General features: G+C 36.9%; 1 protein-coding gene across 8 annotated transcripts in view; it reads right to left on the bottom strand.

Moving 5' to 3' along the window:
• The window catches only part of ALMS1 (ALMS1 centrosome and basal body associated protein), a 200,220-nt gene that overhangs the window by 19,702 nt on the left and 159,361 nt on the right, over nucleotides 1–21,157 (bottom strand). For all 8 annotated transcript variants that reach the window (XM_020883328.2, XM_020883334.2, XM_020883333.2 and 5 more), the window contains 2 exons: nucleotides 20,754–20,900; nucleotides 17,673–18,835 (listed from right to left, as the gene is read on the bottom strand). In XM_020883328.2, the coding sequence (XP_020738987.2) occupies nucleotides 17,673–18,835; nucleotides 20,754–20,900 (1,310 nt within the window). The remainder of the gene's footprint in view (nucleotides 1–17,672; nucleotides 18,836–20,753; nucleotides 20,901–21,157) is intronic.

Consider the following 21,157-nt stretch of genomic DNA (forward strand, 5'->3'; position numbering starts at 1 on the left):
AAATTATACCTAGACACACCAAAATAAATTCCATGTGGATTAAGGATTTAAGTACATTGTCTTCTACCCTAAACATGATAAAACAACAACAAAAAAACCCCAAGGAGAATGCTTTCTTATAATCTTGAGGATGGAGAGACCTTTCTTAGCATGTGACAAATAAAGTTGGGTATACAACAATGCTATTACACCATTAGATGGTTTTAGACAGTGCGTGCTCAGTCATGTTAGATTCTTTGCGACTCTATGGACTGTATATAGCCCGCCAGGCTACTCTGTCCATGGAATTTCCCAGGCAAGAATACTGCAGTGGGTTACCATACTCTTGACTGATATCATATAATTAACGCTCAACAATTAATAAAAATTCTTCAGAGAAAAATGTGCAAAGTATATAGGAAGTTAATTCTCAAAATAAGAAATGTAACAAGCAACCTCTAAAATCTAATATTTAAAAATGTAATTTAAAGCAATGAGTTTTTTCACACATCAGATTCACAAATATTAGAAGGACTGATACTACTCAAACCTGTCAAAGGACTGAAGAAACATTCCTTTGTTTCTGGGCACATTCCTTTGTTGGTGGGCACATATATGTGTACAAACTTTCTGGAGGGCACATAGTTAGGGGTGGGAAGGTCTATAGATTTACTGATGGTCGTTTAAATTTTTGTTGTTAATGATCTACTTAGATATTTTCTTAGAAAATCATCCATCTAATTTAGGTTTTAAAATATATCAGCCTAAAGTTGCACATAGTAATCTTCTTTAAGAAAACCACATCTTTGACTGGAGTTATATCCTTCCAACCTGACCTTCCAACACTGACCCTTTTCCTATAGTCACAATAACTAAAGATTTGGTCTTTTTTTTTTTTAAGAGGAAGATCTTGGTTATATTGATCAATCTAGGGGACTGATTTTTAGAATCCTTACTTTTTAAAAATTATTTCCTAGTTGAATTTGCTCAACTAAAATATGAAAGGTTCTACATTTTCCTCTAAATATAGGTTTAGTCACATTCTGTAAGATTTCGATATTGCTTTTACTCTCATTAATGAAAAAAAAAATTCTACAATCTCAATTTTTAGTTATCCTATAGCCCAAAAGTTTAGAATATTTTAATGTTTCTTTAAAAAAAATTTTAAAAAAATTACAGCCATTAAATACCAACCTTACTGTATTGTGGTTAGAGAATATAAGCTTAGTTAGTAATATACTTTGGGGATTTATCAACATTTTGCCTAAGTGTACAGTTAATCTTTGTAAATATTCCAAGGGCATTTGGAATAACTGTGAATGCTGTGTTTTAGGAATAAAGTTTTATATAGATATCTTAAATCAGCACTGTTAATACTGCTATTAAAAACTATTTTATCTGTTATATCAAAATCTGATAAACAATTAAAATATTCCATCCTTGTACTTTTGTCACATTCCATATTATATTTGAATGAACATATAAATGCATTCTGGTTGTAAGCACAGCACAAATTTTGGCAGTCTCTGACAGACTCTTTCTTCCCTTGGAAATTACAGAGAGGAGATGGGGTAGATTCTCACAAAAAGTAACATTTAATTAAAAATGACCAAAAAACCCCTAACCTTTCAATGGTATAAAAACTTGTATTTCTAATCCAGCAAAACTATAAATTATTGACTGAAAAATCAAAATAAAGGAATTTTCATGCACTGAGGTAGAAATACAGGCTAGAAAGTAATTTGGTATTAATGCAGAAAATTATGTATATATATATAACTTATGATCCAAGAATTCCACTTCTGGATTTACATGCCAAAGATAGCCTCACAAGGTCCATAAGGCAGTATGAACAAGGATGTGCACCGCTGGTGTTTTGCATTGTCAGGCATTGACAACAACCTGGGTGTTAATTACAGGGAAAGGTAAACTGATAGAGGCACTCAATAGAGGACTGTGCAATGATCAGAAACCTGAATTAGATGTATGAATAGTAATATAGATGCATCTTAAAAATACAATACTTAGTGAAAATAACAAAAATAATGATATACATTTTATATAAGCTGAAAATACATGATAACCAAAGAATATACATTTTCTAAGAACTCTTCTAAGTCAGTGGCTCAGAGAGTTAAAGCATCTGCCTGCAATGCGGGAGACCTGGGTTTGATCCCTGGGTTGGAAAGATCCCCTGGAGAAGGAAATGGCAACCCACTCCAGTATTCTTGCCTGGAAAATCCCATGGACGGAGAAGCCTGGTGGGCTACAGTCCATGGGGTTGCAAAGAGTCGGACACGACTGAGCGACTTCACTTCACTTCTAAGTCAAAAGATATTTACATAGGCCAGTTGCATATAGGAGAGGAATGAGGATGGGATGTGGGAATCAAGTTTTTAAAAGAAACGCCATGAACCTAGGAGTATACTTAACTCAATCCTTGGCAGCTGAAGTTAAAAATTTATTTTATTTTGGCATAAAAACTGTGTATAGTACTTTTCTAATTCTATTCTATTACTCTGCTTCTTGAAGGATTTATGATGTCTAGATTGGAATTCAAATAGGCACTTTAGGCAGAAACTAGAACACAATGAGAAGCTTAAGAACTCTGTTTCCCAGCTCTTAACTAATGTTTTGTTTGTTTGCTCAGTCTGGCTGAGGTCACTTTTTAGTTAGTGCCACAAAATTTTTTTTATGTTTTCATATTAGAAAATACTTAATTCTTGTTTAAAAAAAACATGAAAAATTAAAAAGAAAAAAATGTATAAACCCACAATCTTAAAATAACCCGCTAATTTTTTGTTCCAGTTATATAAATACATGTGTATGTTACAGCTTGCTTTTTATCTCTTAACATATAATGAAATTTATTCTTGGGTTCAAATATACTGCCTTTGACTGTTGTTTCTCTCCATATATGTGTGACTGTGAAGAGTGATATGATATTAGACTGTTTTATAAAAATGTAAGAAACACCAGTAAACATTTAAGCACTACTAAAGCTATCATTTTATTCTCTCATGGATGTCTCCTTTGTAGTTAATGTTGTTCATTTGCCCAACCGCTGGTAACATGGGCAACTGGAAATAATGAGAGGTCAAAAACACAGAAAAAGCATTCATCTTTAGCTTTTCTTCATAAACAAAAACTGAATGTGACTTCTTTTGTACTGACAGTAGTAAACTATTCCTTTCCTTTGACCCAGTATACAACCCGACAGTGAGAGAGGGGAAAAGAAAAACAGAGAGGGAGAGAGCAGACAAGCAGAGCCAGAACCTGAAAGAGAGTGAGAAGGAAAGTAGCAGCAGAGACAGCGAGACAACAGACAGCATGAAGTGGGGCGGAAGGGAGCACAAGTGAACAGAACGTGGGCGCAGAGAGGCAGAAAGAACACCGACACAGACAGAGTGCAGAGATACTGTCCCAAGAAAGAGCATGAATTCCAGAGCGTGGGGGGAGTCTGCACAGGCCCAGCAAAGACAGGCAGAGGGAGAGAGTCAAAGAAAGAGCAGGCGTGGTCAAAGGAAGACGGGAAGAAAAGCAGGCACTGGTAGTTATTCCTTCTACTGAGTCTCAAGCCCTCACAGGTACACGTCCTGGGTACACATGTCCAGGGGAAAAAAGCATTAGCATATCTAAGGACACCTGGGTTAAAGATAAGATAGGCAATTCAAAAAAGAAATACAGAAAAGAAAATGAAAACTCAGTAGGTGTGATCAATCAGGATAGATACCGTATTTCTGGCCTATGTGGCAAATATTAACAAGAATGCTACTGGCAGGTATTGAATCAACATTTTAAGAGGATAATTTAGTAGTGTGGATTAAACATTGTTCATGTAAGTACTTGGTAACCCCAAAATTCTATGTTTAGAAATGTATCTCTAGGAAAGAAAAATTCATAAAGATGTACCAAGACTACCCACCAAAGTGTAAATTATGATAAAGTGCAAAAAAAACCTTAAAACTAACTAACTATTGTATTTATACAATGGAACTCATAAAGCTATTAAAAATGACTAATAAATCTTTATTGGCATAGAAAGATGTCTATATGTTAAATGTAGAGTTTCAAAACAATATACATAGTATGATTTCATTTTTTTTGGGACCATTGTTTCTCTCCATATAAGAAAATGATTGTGAAGACTAATATGAAATCAGCCGGTTTTATAAAAATGTAAGAAACACTGATAAACATTTAATTGGACAGTAATAAAGGTCTCATTTATGCTGTCACAGAGGTTTCTTCATTTGATATTTAGCTTCATTAGAATGCCGACCAAGCAGATCCAGGGTAAGCAGTAGGTGTGTGCAACATAAAATATAAACCTGGAAGCTTATTTACGAAAATGTTAATCATGACTATTTCAGGATGGTGAGAATTATGAGTGATTTCCAAGGTCTTCATATTTTATGTATTAAACTCTTTATATTTAGTTATCTTTCCACTTTTATATTAAAAAGTAATAAAATAATATCTTTTTTGACAAAAATAGGTGTTACTAAACAGAAGAGAAAGATGTAAAGTGGTTGACATCAACAAAAGCTATCATGACAGGCAAGTCCTCCACTACAGTCCATGATAAGCACAGTTTTAGCTGAGAAGAAGCCTACAGAAAAAGAGGTGAATATGAAAGAAAGAAGAAAAAAAAATCCTAAGAAAACAGATAATGAATTTTGGAAAATATGATAGCACAGAGACAGGCTTAATGAACCTCTTTCATAACTGAAATACACAAACAAAAACCATCAAAAAGTGAAAAAAGTATTCAGAATCTAGGGAACAGACTCAACTCATGCCACAAAATTCCAGAAATGATTTCTGAAAAAACAACTTGGGAATAAATTTAGGAAGCCACCACAAAGCTCTTCCTACACAAAGGATCATACAGAAAGGTAAAAGGTGAGTCACCTGAATTCAAAATATCCCACTGGTATCTCAGAAAAGGGACTGATTATAATAAGCGGCCCAGGAGAAATAACAGGTCTCCCAAGTGGAGACACGTCCCCACAGTTCACAACTACTGAGCCCCTGCACCTGGAGACTGTGCTCCACAATGAGAGAAGCCATCACAAGCCAGTGTATCGCAACGCAGAGTAAGTTCCCACTTGCTGCAACTACGGAGTGTGGCTGCCCAGCAAACAAAGACCCAGTGCAATCAAAAATAAAGAAAGAAAGAAAAGAAAAAGAATTTGTGTTTTCACTTTAGAGAAAATTTAAAAAGAATATGGACTTAATGAAATAGATCCAAGATAAGCTGGGAAAACAGGGGGAGATTAACAGGTTGTTGACAAAATTAACACAATTCATTAAAAAGTTAATGAATAGATGCCATATGCTGGAAAACCAATGCCAGGCATCAAAGGAAAAAACTGAAAACTGTAATTATGTCATTATATCACTGCAGAATTAGTTTATGCAAGATAAAACAGAAATTTGATTTAAAAAAAAAATAAAGAAAACTTAGCCAGTGCAGCAGAGTACAGTTTAAAAAGGTCTCCTGAAATGTAGAGAAAAAGATGAAGGGAATGGAAATAATTAGAATGCAAGAAGAGGATTATATATGTGGCACTGGTCCCAATACTCACTTGTAAGAGAGAAAACAGGTTGAGAGGAAAGGGAAAAAACATTCTAGGATACAATTTTTTAAAAGTTTTTGCTGAAATTAAAAGTAAATCTGAATATACAAGGGATACAGAGTTACTTGGTACCAGAAAAAAAATTAATATCCAGAATACATAAAGCAAAAGTGACAGAAATACAGGGAGACAAAGACAATTCAACAGTAATAGCTAGAGACTGCAATGTAACACTTTCAAAACGCATAGAAAAATTTGACCAGCCAATAAGGAAATTGAAGGCTTGAATAACACTATAAATCAAGTAGATCTAGAGACATATACCTAATACTCCAACCTATGGAGGCAGGATACACATTCTTCTTGAGGGCATATGTAATGTTCTCCAGAAGAGACCATATGCTAGGTCAAAATAGTCACATTACATTTACAAATCATACACAGTATTACTATGTTCTCTGATCACAATGGAATGAAATTAGAAATCAACAAGGAACTCTGAAAATTTCAGAAATAATAGAAATTAAACAACACACTCTTAACTGCCAATGCTTAAAGACAAAATCACAAGGGCAATTAGAAAATACTTTGAGATGAATGAAAATGAAAGCAAAATGTAACCAAACTTATGGGATGCAGTGAAGGCAGAGCTTATAGAAATTTGTACCTCTAAATGTATATATTAAAAAAAGCAAGATTTCAAATCTATAACCTCATCTTCCACCTTAAGAAGCCAGAAAATGAAGAGCAAATAAAATCCAAAGCAGGCAAAATGAAGGAAATTATGTAGATTAGAATGAAAATATATGAATCAGAGAATCAAAAAAAAAAAAGAGAGAAAATAAAAGAAATCAAAAGTTTGTTCTTTGAATAGATCCAAAAACTAGACAAATTTTAGCTAGACTCACCAAGGGGAAAAAAAGGGAAAATGTAAATCATTATAAATTAAGAATGAACCAGGGGGTGTTACTATCAATCACACAGAAATTAAAAAGGATCATAAGGGAATATTATGAACAATTTTATGTCAACAAATTAGATAACCTCGATAAAACAGACAATTTCTTAAAAACAACCTACCCAAACTGACTCAAGCAAAAACAGAAAATCTAAACTATAATAAGGAAAGAGACTGAGTCAGTAATCAGAAAACATCCAACAAAGAAAAGCCCAAGCTTGTATTTCACTGGTAAATTCTAAAAAAACCATTTATAGAAGAATTAACAATAAGTACTCACAAACTTAAAAAACAACAACTTCAACAAGAGGGCTTCCTTGGTGACTCAGGGGTAAAGAATCTGACTGCTAATGCAGGAGACACAGGATTGATTCCTGATCTAGGAACATCCCACACGTTGTGGAGCTACTAAGCCCATGTGTCACAACTATCGAGCCTGTGTCCTAGAGGCCGGGAACCAAAACTGCTGAGCCCATGCGTCCCAGCTACTGAAGGACACACGCTCAAGGCCGTGTGCTCTGCAACGAGAAGCCACTGCAATGAGAAGCCCACGTACTGCAGCTAGAGGGTAGCCCCTGCCTGCCACAACGAGAGAAAACCCTGCGCGGCCCTGAAGACCCAGCACAGCCAAAAAGAAGAAAAAACAAGGAGGGTCACTTCCCAATTCATCCTACGAGGACAGTATTACCTTGAGAAAAAAAGGCTAAGATATAATAAAACTACAGACCAGTACCCCTTATCAGTAAAGAAGGAAAATCTTCAACAAAATACTAGGAAACTGAATCCAGCAACACAGAAGAATTATACATCAAAATTAAAAGGGATTTATCTAGGGAAGGCAGGGTTGGTTTCATATATGATTATCAGTCAATGTAATACACAATATTAATAAAGAAAGAAAACATATTATCATTTCATTATACATAGATAAAACATATGGCAAAAACCAAAACCCTTCCATAATAAAAACACTCAACAGGGACTTCCCTGGTGGTCCAGTGGTTAAGACTCTGCCCTTTTACTGCAGGAGGTACAGATTAGACTAGCTGGAGAACTAAGATCAGGCATGCTCTGTAGTGTGGCCAAAAAGTAAAAAAATGAAAAAAAAAAGAAAAATAAACAAAATAGGAATAGAAGAGAATTCCCTCAATCTGACAGAGCATTTATAAAAATCTCAGCAGAGTAAACATCATCCTTAATGAGCAGAAAGATTTCTCCCTAAAATCAGGCATAAGACAAGGATACTCATTCTTGCCATTTCTATTCAAGATTACACTGGAGGTTCTAGCAAGGGAAACTAGGCAACAAAAACAGATAAATGACATGATATTGGAAAGGAAAACAATCTCTATTTGCAGATGACACAATATTCTACATGAACACAGGTAACTCAAACATACTCAAACTTATAAACAAGTTCAACAAAGCTGCAGTGACCAATAAGCAAGTTCAACAAAGCTGCAGTGACCAAAATAAATATGAAAAAAATCAGTAGATTCCTGTACAGTTCAGTTTAGCTGCTCAGTCATGTTTGACTCTGGGTGACCCCATGGACTGCAGCATGCCAGGCTTCCCTGTCCATCACCAACTCCTGGAGCTTGCTCAAACTCATGTCCATTTAGTTGGTGATACCATCCAACCATCTCATCCTCTGTCATTCCCCTCTCCTCCTGCCTTCAATCTTTCCCAGCATCAGGGTCACTTCCAATGAGTCAGTTCTTTTGCTTGTTACACTTGTTCGTCTACATTAACAAGGAAAAGTCCCAAACTGAACTTCAGAAAACTAGTTATGTTGGTTATTAAAAAGAATAAAGAATAAAATACTCAATATACTTTTAACAAAAGAAGTACCAAACTACAAAGAAGTGGAAACTACAAACATCATTGAAAGAAATTAAAGATGACCTAAGTAAGCAGAAAGACATCCCATGTTCTTGGATTAGAATATTTAATATCATTAGAGTAATAATATTCCCTAAATTCTTCTACAGTTTCAATGCAATCCCTCCCCAAGATTCAAGTTGTCTAGTTTTTTCTTTGGGGCAGAAACTGACAAGCTGATCTGAAAATTCCTATGACCGAAAAATAATAAGCTTGAAAAGGAAAAAACAAAGTTGGAGGATTCACACTAATTAGACAGTGTTGTAGTGGAATAGAGAGAGACATAGGTTAGTGGTTAGAAATAAACCCTTACATTTATAACTTTATCATTAAAAAAATTAAAAAAAAATTTTTTTTTCTTTTATGATCAACTGGTTTTTGCCAAGGGTGCCCAGAGAATTCAATGGAGGAAAGAATAGTCTTTGCAACAAATGGTACTAACTGGATATCTACAGGCAAAAGAATGGAATTGTACTATCTCAACACCACATACAAAAATTAACTAAAAAATGTTCGTCAAACTAAAAGTAAGAACTAAAGTTATGAAACTTTTAGAAGAAACAAAAAAGAGTAAATCTTTTATAACCATGGGTTAGATAACAGTTTTAGATATTATACAAAAAGAAGGGACAAAAGAAATAACAGATAAATTGAACGTTTTTGTCAAAACTAAAACTTTTGTACCACAAGTAATATCATCAAGAAAGTGAAAAGCAAGTCACAGAATGTAAGAAAACATAAGGGACTTATATTCAGAATAGACAAAGAAACAGTAATAAAATGACAAATAACTCAAGTTTAAAATGGGCCAAGGAATCTGCATAGATATTTCTCTAAAGAAAATATACAAATGGCCATCAGGCATATGAAAAAATGCTCAATATCAGTAGCTGTTAGGGAAATGCAAATTAAAATCACAGTGACATAACTCTTCACATCCATAAGATGGCTATTATCAAATGACAGAAAACAAGTGTTGATGAAGATGTAGAAAAACTGGAATATGATCTAGGTGCAGCCACTAGATGCAGAAGCAAAATGGTGCAGCCACTTTCAAAAACACTTTGGCAGTTACTCAAAAGCTTAAACAGAGTTACTACATGATTTAGCAATTCTATACCTAGGTATATACACACCTAAGAAAATCGAGGAAAGAGGTTGACACAAAAATTTGTACATTAATGTTCACTGCAGCATTTTTCATAATGGCTAAAAGAGCAGAAACAATCCAAACGTGTCCAACAACTCATGAATAAACATGTTGTACATGCATATGAAATACTGTATGTTCGGCCATAATAAACAACAACTGACTCATGCTACAAAATGAACCTTGAAAAAATTAAGGAGAGGCTAGGAAACGACTGCTAATGAGCATGGAATTTCATTCTGGTATGAGAAGGTGGTTCTGGAATTAGTGGTGATGGTTGTACTTTAAAAGAATGAATTGTAGCGCTTCCCCGGTAGCTCAATGGTGAAGAGTCCGCCTGCCAATGCAGGGACACTGGTTTGATCCCTGGTCCAGGAAGAACCCACAGGCCTCAGAGCAACTAAGCCTGTGCCCCGTAATTACAGAATCCTGTGCTCTAGAGCCCAGGAGATACAAATACTGAGCCCATGTGCTGCAGCTACTGAAACCCATGAGGCCAAGAGCCTGTGCTCCACAAGTGAAACTATCAAAGAGAGAAGCCCATGCACGGCAACTAGAGAGTAACTCTCAACTCGCCACAGCTAGAGAAAAGCCCGTGCAGCAACGGAGACCCAGCAGAGATAAAAACATAATTAATTTAAAAAAAGAATGAATTGTAAGGTACGTAAATTTTATTTTTTGACAAACAATGAGACATACCCTGGGAAAGTAAGAAAACAAATTTTAAAAACCTGAGAACAATCCAGGATCCAACATAGGGAAAAAAAAATCATGGTTGCATCTGGCACAGATATATTACACGTAAGCACCCAGAAAAGGAGGAGCAAAATTAACTGAGTTCTGAATTAAAGATTATTACTGGGACTTCCCCGGTGGTCCAGTGGTTAAGAATCTGCCTTGCAACGCAAGGGTTCGATTCCTGGGAGGGAACTAAGATCCCACATGCTACATAGCAACTAAGCCTGAATGCCACATCTAGAGTCCATCTGCCGCAATGAAAGATCCGGCACTGTACAATGAAGATCCGTGTGCTGCAACTAAGAGCTGAGACAGCCAAATAAATAAATACATATTCTAAAAAACTGTTCAAAAGGTTTATAGCCAAACAAGTTGTTATTCCTATACAAAGGTGACAGAATGATAATCTCAAAATAAATACTGGTACACTGGGGGAAGTATGTTGTATGTGGGGAGAAGTAGGGCAAGCACAACCAACTTCTGAATTCTTTCTGTAATAGTGGAGTCAATAGATACTAACTTCATTTCTGACAGTGATACATTTGAGATAGTGGCTTAAGCATATTTGTTAGTTACACAGCTGCTAAATTAGCAAAAAAAAAAACCTCAAAGAAATCTTATACCAATGAAAAAAATTGAAAACTGTAAGAAATCACTAAAAGTGATTCTTTTAAAAGATAAGAAACACTGAAGAACTAAGACAATTTTGGAAAAGAACAACAAGGTTGGAGGATCCGCACTTCCCAATTTCAAAACAGTAATACAACAGTGAAATACGGGCATAAAGACAAGTAAATCAACAGACTAGAACAGACAGACAGAAATAAACCTTTGTGTCATGTGGTCAGATGATCTACGATCAAAGGATCTCTGACTCTGGACAAGGGACCAAGATCACTCAATGGGAAAAGAGTAATTTTCTTAACAAACAGTGCTGGGAAAACTGGATATCCACACACTCTTAAAAAGAATGAAGCTGGAACCTTACTTTATAGCATATACAAAAATTACCTTGAAACAAATTAAAGACCTAAAACCATAAAATTCTTGGGAGAACACATTAGGGGAAAGCTTCATGGCACTGGACTTGGTAATGATTTCAAAAGCATAGGAAGCCAAAGTAACAGTCAACAGCTGGCATTGCATCAACATTAAAAATTTCTGTGCATCAAAGAACACAATCAAAAAAGGTGAAAAGGTAACTCACTGATTGGGAGAAAAATTTATAAATCATGTATGTGATAAAAGGTTAATACTCAGAATACATAAAGAACTTCTACAACTCAGTGACCAAAAAATAAATAACATGATTCAAGAACGGGCAAAGTATTTGGACAGATGTTTTTCCAAAGACGTTTTTCCAAAGATGATATATGAATGGTCAAGAAGCATGTAAAAAGATGTTCAATACAGGTAATCATGAAAGAAGTGCAAAGCAAAACTGTAAGATATCACTTCACACATATTAGGATGCCACTATTAAAAAAAACAGAAAATAACAAGTGTTGGCAAAGATGTGGAGAAAGTGGAACCGTTCTGTCTTGTTAGTGGGGATCTAAAATGGTGCAGCCACTGTGGAAAACAAGTATAGTAGTTCCTCAAATAGTTAAAAACAGAATTACCATGTAACAGAACCATTCCACTTCTGGATGTACATCCACAAAAACTGAAAGCAGGATCTTGAACGGATATTAGTACACTCATGTTCACAGCATCATTATTCACAACAGTCTAAAGGTAGAAGCAACACAAATATCTACTGATGGATGAATAAACAAAATGTGGTATACACACACATTGCAGTATTATTCAGTTTTTGTTTTTTTTTTTAAAAAGACAATCCTGTCAGATGGTACAACACTGATGGTCCCTGAGGAAATGTTGAGGGATATAAACCTGCTACTTAAGGATAAATCCTGTATCCCACCTAGATGAGGTGACTAGTGTCGTCAGATTCTTAAGATACTGAAAGTAGAACAGTGGTTGGTTAAGGGTGCAGCACAAGGTGGTATATATTTAATATCACTGAACTATACCATGCACAAAAATAAATTCAAAGTGGATTAAAGACAAATGTAGGAACTGAAACTACAACCAAAAAGACAAAACTTCCTGAAGAAAACATAGGCAGTGAGCTATATGACGCTGGTCTCAGTACTTTTTTTTGGATGTATCTTCTCAGGCATGGGAAACAAAACCAAAAATAAACAAATGAGACTACATCAAATTAAAGAGCTTTTCCACAGCAAAGGGAACCATCAAGAAAAAGCAAAGGCCATCTACTGGATGGAGAAGATAACTGCAAGCAATTTACTGGAGAAGGGGTTAGTACCCAAAATAGGCAAAGGATCTGAATAGACATTTTTGCAAAGAAGACATGCAGATGGCCAAGAAGCACATGAAAAGATGCTCAACATCACTAATCATCAGTAAAATAAAAAGCAAAAGTATAATGGGATATCATCTAACACATGTCAGAATGACAGCAAAATACAACAAATAACAATGTTGACAATGATGTAGAGAAAACAGGATGCTCATGCGCTATTGGTGGGAATGTAAACTGGTGCAGCCGTTAGGGAAAACATGGAGGTTCCCCACAAAATTAAAAACAGAACTACCACATGACCCAACAATTAACTTATGGGTACTTTTAAAAGAAAACAAAAACACTATAATTTAAAGAGATAAATCCACTACTATATTCACTGGAGCATTATTTACAATAGCCAAGATATGGAAGCATAAGAATTCTTATCACAAGGAAAATATTTTTTTCTATTTCTTTAACTTTGTATCTATATGAGATGATGGATGTTCACTAAACTTACTGTGATAATCATTTCATGATTTATACATCGTGTGAAATGCCAGGCTGGATGAATCACAAGCTAGAATCAAAATTGCCAGAAGTAACAACAACCTCAGATATGCAGATGAGAACACCCTAACGGCAGAAATAGAAGAAGAACTAAAGAGCCTCTTGATGAAGGTTAAAGAGGAGAGTTTAAAGGCTGGCTTAAAACTCAACATTCAAAAAACTACGATCATGGCATCTGATTACTTCATGGCCAATAGAAGGGGAAAAAGTGGCAACAGTGACATTTTCTTGGCTCCAAAATCACTGCGGATGGTGACTGCAGCCATGAAATTAAAAGACAATTGCTCCTTGGAAGAAAATCTATGACAAACCTAAACAGTGTATTATAAAACAGAGCCATCATTTTGCCTACAAAGGTCCATATAGTCAAAGCTATGGTTTTTCCAGTAGTCATGTATGGATGTGAGAATTGGGCTATAAAGAATGATGAGTGCTGAAGAATTGGAACTGAGATGTTGGAGAAGACTCTTGAGAGTCCCTTGGACTGCAAGGAGATCAATCAGTTAATCCAAAGGAAACCTGAATATTCACTGGAAGGACTGGTGCTGAAGCTCTAATTTGGCCACTTGATGTGTAGAGCTGACTCATTGGAAAAAACCGTGATATTGGGAAAGACTGAAGGCAACAGAAAAGGAGAGCAGAGGATGAGATGGCTAGAAAGAATCACTGACTCAATGGATGGAAATATGAGCAAACTCCAGGAGACAGTGGAGGACAGAGGAGCCTGGCCTGTTGCAGTCCACAGGATCACAGAGAGTCAGACATGACTTAGCAACTGAAGAACAATAAAAGACAAATCATTATGCTGTACTCAAACAGACATGTCAATTATATCTCAATCAAACTGGAAGAAAAATAACTTATAACACTTGTACATTGACAACTACAAAACACTGCTGGAAGACATTAAACATCTAAATAAATTAAAAGACATGCTGTGTTCATGGACTGGAAGATAGTATCATTAGGATGGCATTAAGCCCTAAAGCAAACTACCTATTAAATGCAATTAATATCAAAATTCCAATGACATTTTCAGCAGAAATGAAAAAGCTGATCCTAAAACTCATATGGAGACATAAGACCCCGACTGGCCCAAAGTGTCTTTAAAAAAAAAAAAAAAAATTGTAAGGCTAACACTTCTCAGTTTTAAAATTTACTGGTAGTCCAGTGGTTGAGAATCAGCCTTGCAATATAGGGAATGTGGGTTCAACCCCTGGTCAGGGAACAAAGATCCCACATGCTGTGAAGCAACTTAAGCACCAAAACTACTGATGCCTGTGCTCTACAACAAAGGGCCCTGCATGACACAACGAAGATCCTGCTTGCCACAACTAAGACCCAAGGCAGCCAAATAAAAACAAATAAATAAATATTTTTAAAAAACCCCAAAACTTACTACCAAAACTACAGCAATCAAATCAGTGTAGTAATGGCATATAGATATGCATGTAGATCAAAGGAACAGAATTTAGAGCCTAGAAATAAACCCTCACATCTGTGGTCAATGGTGTCAGGACCATTCAAAAGGAAAGAACAGTCTCAACAACTGGTGCTGGGACAACCGGATATCAATGTGGAAAGGAATGATGTTTGACTTCTGTGCTGTGCTGTGCTGAGCCACTCAGTCATGTCCGACTCTTTGCAACCCTATGGACCATAGCCCGCCAGGCTCCTCTGTTACTGGGGATTCTCCAGGCAAGAATACTAGAGTGGGTTGCCATGCCCTCCTCCAGAGGATCTTCCCAACCTAGGGATCAAATCCAGGTCTCCTGCAATGCAGGCAGATTCTTTACCATCTGAGCCACGAGGGAAGCCCAAGAATACTGGAGTGGGTAGCCTACCCCTTCTCCAGGGGAACTGTCTGACCGAGGAGTCTAATCAGGGTCTCCTGCATTGCAGGCGGATTCTTTACCAGTTGAGCTACCAGGGAAGTCTGTTTGACCCCTACCTCACACCATATAGATAAATTAACTCAGTACACATCTAAGATGCAAGTAAGAGAACTAAAAGTATAAAATTCTTGAAAAAAATAAATGGACAAATCCTCATGACTCTGGATTTGGCAATGGTTTCTTAAAGATGACACCAAAAGCACAAGCAACAAAAGAAAAGATAGGCACACTGGGGCTTCATTAAACATAAAATGCTATGCAGCAAAGAATAGTGAGTGGAAAACACATATTTGCAGATTACACATCTGATAAGATTCCACAATCCAGAATATATAAAGAACTCTTACAACTCAAAAACATTAAGGACAAACAATTAAAAAGTGGACAAAGACCTGAACAGATGTTTTTCTAAGGAAGATATAAAAATGATCGAGTACATAAAAAGGTACTTTAACACCATTAGTCATTATGGAAAGGGAAAGGCAAAACAAACCACAATGAAAATAATGGTGAATATGAGATACAACTTTGTATCTACTGGGATGGCAAAAAAAAAAAAAAGGTAGAGTGTTGGTGAATGTGGAGAAGCTGGAACCATTAGAAATTGTTGGTGGGTATGTCAAATGAGGTAGCCACTGTGGAAAACAGTTTGAAGGTTTCTGAATAAGCTTAGAATTACTGGGTTGGCCAGAAAATTCAAGTTCTTCCATAACCTCTTATGGAAAAACCTGAATGAACTTTTTGGAAAACCCAGTACCATATGACCCAGTAGTATTTCCAACTCCTACGTATATACCCACAAGAACTATATGTAGGTGTTTAAAAACTTGTACACAAATGTTCATGTTGGGTCTATTCACAATAGCCAAAAGGTGGAAACAACTCAAATGTCCATGAATAGATGAATAGATAAATAAAATGTGGTCTAAACAAATATTATTATTCAGCCATAAAAGGCAATGAACTACTGACAGATGCTAGGACATGAAGAAATCTCAGAAGATTATCCTATAAGTCAAAGAAGCCTGAGAGAAAGATCACATATGATGTGATTCCAATTAAATGAAATAACCTAAGTAGAAAAGTTCACAGAAACACGAAGTAGACTCCTGTGGTTGTCAGGGACTGGGAGGAAGGAGAAGAGAGTGACTGCTTAACGAGGTTTCTCCTAGGGTGATGAAAAGTTCTGGAACTAGACGTGGTGACAGCTGTAAAACACTGTGAATATATTTAGTACCATGGAATTGTACACTTCAAAATGATAAAACTGTAAACTTTATGCTGTATATTTTACTACACTCCCCCCCTCCCAAAAATGCTCTATCTGCATCCTTTCCCCTATCTCCTCTATGGAACAAAATGCCTCAATCCTGTCTTTCTCTGTTCTTTGCTTACTTAAAAAAAAAATCTTACTGTACTATTTATACATGTAAGTATTGTCATTAAATACCTACCAAAAACTCAATTATGAGAAATAATTTATGGTAAATGTATGAATGTTTTGTGCCTTCTTCCCACTAGACGAGTGGTCTCAAAATTGTTTTAATTATGGAGTTCTACTGATTAAATATTTCTGAGCAGAAATTATTACTTATAAATTATGTATTATTGCTGTATTTATATATTGTAAAACACAGACAAAATAGAAACTTTAAAAGGTTCATATTCCAATGAACCATTTTGCAAGTATCCTTATTTGGAGAGCACTTCTCCAAATAAATTCTATCTTGGGTTAAAGTGATGGTCTCCATCTACTGACCCTGTAAAATCTGCCTTTATGGAATTCTCTAAATGAAGGCCATATTAGCCTCATATGACTACTGTTACTGAGAACATATTTTAAGGACTCCGTTGAGGATTTTGTTACACCACAATGCCTTTTTGAGGACAGATGAAATTTCTCTTAAGTCTTTAGAACCAGAGATATCTGTACTGCTCTTGAAAATTTTGTTTTTCTATTAGAGTTATGTAATTGATCACAAAATTCTACCAATATTAACTGGCAGAAAACATAAAGCAAAATTTGTGACTCACTTTTAGGAAGCATATCCACAAGGTATCAACTTGTCTTCCCATTACTCTTATTTATTCACTCATTTGTTTTAAACATCACGTTGTAGCTCACTCCACCCTGGCTTCAATCTAACTTTCTATCATTCCAATTCTTCATCTACTTAAGAAAATCATATTACTTATATATGTATGTGTGAATGTATATGTGTGCTTAAAAGAACCTCAAAATTTCTTAAAAGATAGGGAGGAATGAATAAACAAAATCAACAGGCAAAGAGAAAGCAGGCAATATTGTTCAGAATGAAGGTCATTCTAACCCTGAAATTCCCCTGTACCAAGGGTATACACTTTGCAGATTCTGAAGCATTTAGCAGCAAAGCCTTTCATCCAAAGGGTAATTTGTAAATGAGTGTTGATGAAAAGAATGACAACTCACAATAGCACTGTACTACACTTTCTCACTCTTTTCCAGTTGGTAAGAAATATTATAGGGAGGAAAGGGCAATTGGCTTTTTTTCACCTGTGTGCAAAGCTTAACGAAAGAAGTCCATGAAAAAGACAGTCACATTGCCAGATGGAATTTGTAGCCGTGTACCTGGATGTGTTTCCTTCTGGTGTGCTCTGAAGTAATTTGAGGATAACCTGTATTCAACGCTTTCTTGTTTTTCTTGCTCCGCTTCTCAAGGTATCTCCTCTGATGGTCGGTGATACTGCTGTATAATTTAATTCGCCTGGGTGACAAACAAACTCTTTCATGGCCAAAAGCATGGATCAATCGGGCAGTGTCAATGGTGGAAATTGAGCTGCTCCTCTCATGCAAAGTTATTTCCTTATCTGTTTGGGTCAATATATCTGATTCCACAGGAGAAGTGGTGGTAGAAAGGATGTTGGTGGCTGTATCCGTGAGCAGCTCACTATCCTCTGAGTGTCTAGAATCTGAAGAAGTGTTATTTATATAATGAAAACCTGGCTGTTTTCTCAGGATGTATTTATCAAACTTAAACTGTTCAATTTTAATTTGATTGGACCTCCCAGCTTGATGAGTAGAAAGACTCTTACTTTTTTTAAGATCACCTGTGTTTTTATGGCATTTCTCCAGGCTTTTATACCGTTTCTTTTTCTGAAGCTTGTTTCTCTGCTGTTGCTGTTTATCACTCCATTCCTTAACATCTTGCTCCCCTCTGCTGTCATCCTGCGTACTTTCTGAGGGCTGGAGAGAATGTGTGATGGGGTGCTGAAGAAGTTTAGCCAAACGATCAAGTCGCTCCACCAAGGAAAGCTCCTTCTTGGCACTGAACTGAGGTTTCTGTTGCTTCTGTCGTTCCTGATATTTGTTCCAGAGCTCATTCAAAGTCACAGTGTGCTCGGATGTTAGCTCTGTGGTGGCCTTAGGATCCCTTTTTACATCATTAATTTGTTTGGCAGATTTTGGAAAATCTCTAGCCTGACTTTTAGTAGCATGCTTCAATTCCTTGTTTTCCAAGTTTACATTGATACTGAGGCTCTCTATTCTGGTATAATCTGTCTTTGTCTTTTCCGTATTTTGACAAGGGGAAGGAAGACATGTGTATTCTCTTTGTTTGTCTGGATGATGTTGAAAGAAATCTTTCCAAGAATGCCTCATGAAAACACTTCTTCCTAAGGATTCATGGCAAAAATCATGATCACTTGATAGGTGCACTGGGTGATGAAAATAAAACTTAGCTGATCTGAATACCGAATGGGTAGTATTTTCAAATTCCGAATGACATCTGGATTCTGAAAAGGAGGAAAAAAGAAACAAAGATTTTGAAGTACTTTCAAAATATCTGCATTCCATTTAGAAATAGTATTCACATTTAATTCTTTATATACAAAACAAAGACTGAAGGAAATAACGGTTTCTATAGGTCAGGGATGCAGTTAGGCAAGAGTGGGCAGCCCTCGACCCTTTCCTGGACTACGAGGCCATCAGCTTAGCCTCCCTTTCCGCAGCAAAGGGAAGGTGAAAAGTTAACTCCATGATGACCAGACTGTATCCATGAAATAAGCTGCCACAATTCTGAGAACTGGCCTCAAAGAAATGGGAACAAACTGACCCTGGAATTGAAGACTAACTATACTTAAAAGTCAAGATGATGCTGATCAAACCACTGCATAACCAATTTCAAGACGGCTGTCAGAGCTGACTGCAGTTTCTGCATGTAGTCCCCTCCTTCCATGTATATACCCTGAAACCTCTTACCCACTGGTTATCAGTGGGGCAGTCAGCCTTTGGACATAAGTCTCACCCACCCTCCCCCTGGTCTGCTAGCCTCCAAAAGAAAGCAAACTTTCCTTTCCATAAAAAGAAAAAAGAATGGTTTATATAAAGACTCAGAAAATTCACTGCCTGTACAAAGGATTCATGCTGTGTGCCTCGTGCCCACACCGGCATGGTAGTACTTCAAGAGACTCGGGGTCAAAAGACCCAGGTTCTGGGCTGGATTCTGCCACAAACTGGCTATACGACCTTGCAGAGGGCACTCTGGTTATTGGGATTGTAACAGCAGCTGTTATCTATCACTGATTATAAGATATGCTCTACCTGTTTTTTTCTCTCATAAAATTTATAGAGAGGTATTACTAACCTCATTTTCAGCAAAGAAACCTGAGACTTCATTTTTATCATCAGTAATTAAATGGATAATATTTTCAAAAATGCTAACTCGTTACATGTTTTACAGCCCAGGAAAATTCCTTTTTTGTGAAATATCTTCACCCCTCCCTCCACACAGATGATACCACTCTAATGGCAGAAAAGTGAAGAAGAACTAAAGAGCCTCGTGATGAGGGTGAAAGAGTTGAGTGAAGACACTTGCTCCTTGGAAGAAAAGCTATGACAATCCCAGACAGCATATTAAAACCCAGAGGCATTGCTTTGGCCACAAAGGTCCTTCTAGTCAAAGCTATGGTTTTTCCAATAGTCATGTATGGATGTGGGGCTTCCCTGGTGGTTCAGATTGTAATGAACCAGTTTGTGATGCAGAGACCCAGGTTCGATCCCAGGAAGATACCCTGGAGAAGGGAACGGCAACCCACTCCCGTAGTCTTGCCTGAGGAATTCTATGGACACAAGAATCTGGCAGGCAACAGTCCATGGGGTCATGAAGAGTCGGACATGACTGAGCAACTAACATACATGCACGGATGTAAGACCTGGACCATAAAGAAGGCTGAGCACTGAAAAATTGATGCTTTCGACTGTAATGCTGGAGAACTTGAGAGTCCTTTGAACTGCAAGATGATCAACCCAGTCAACCCTAAACAAAATCAACCCTGAATATTCACTGAAGTATTGATGTTGAAGCTGAAACTCCAATACTTTGGCCACTTGATATGCAGAGTCAACTCACTGGAAAAGACCCTGATGCTGGGAAAGACTGAAGGCAAAAGGAGAAGGGGGCAGCAGAGGGTGTGATGGTTAGACAGCATCACCAAATAAATGGACATGATTCAAGCAAACTCCAGGAGGTAGTGAAGGACAGGGGTGCCCGGCGTGCTGTAGTCCACAAGGCTGCGAAGTCAGACAAGACTTAGTGACTGAACAACAATGCTCACCAGAATTAAGTGGAAACATGTGGACACTGGTGCTTGGGGGCACACATGCTCTAACGCTCTCTCTTATAGCCCCTATCCCACCACCCAGTCCCATTACCTGCAATATCTATCTGTAAGGATTTCTTTTCTTCTGACCAGGCTTCCTTAGGAACCTTCCTCTTACTATGGACCTCCTCTTTCTGTTTAATGGCTTTAGTGTCTTGTAGTTGAGTTGAGTGCTGTGAAGCAGCAGCAGTACTGGAACCTAAGAGAGGAAAAAGAAGACTGTAAGTTGACAAAATTTATTTTAAAATACCTTTCAAACATCTACCCTGGGTTGGGAAGATCCCCTGGAGAAGGGAAAGGCTACCCATTCCAGTATTCTGGCCTAGAGAACTCCATGGACTCTACAGTCCATGGGGTCACAAAGAGTCAGACACGACTGAGCGACTTTCACTTTCCACTTTCACTAGCGTGAGAAGACAGTTAAGATGGATAAACACTGAGAGTGAAAGAGAAAGA

Source organism: Odocoileus virginianus, chromosome 2 (assembly GCF_023699985.2).
Source record: "Odocoileus virginianus isolate 20LAN1187 ecotype Illinois chromosome 2, Ovbor_1.2, whole genome shotgun sequence".
In the NCBI taxonomy this organism is placed as follows: domain Eukaryota; kingdom Metazoa; phylum Chordata; class Mammalia; order Artiodactyla; family Cervidae; genus Odocoileus; species Odocoileus virginianus.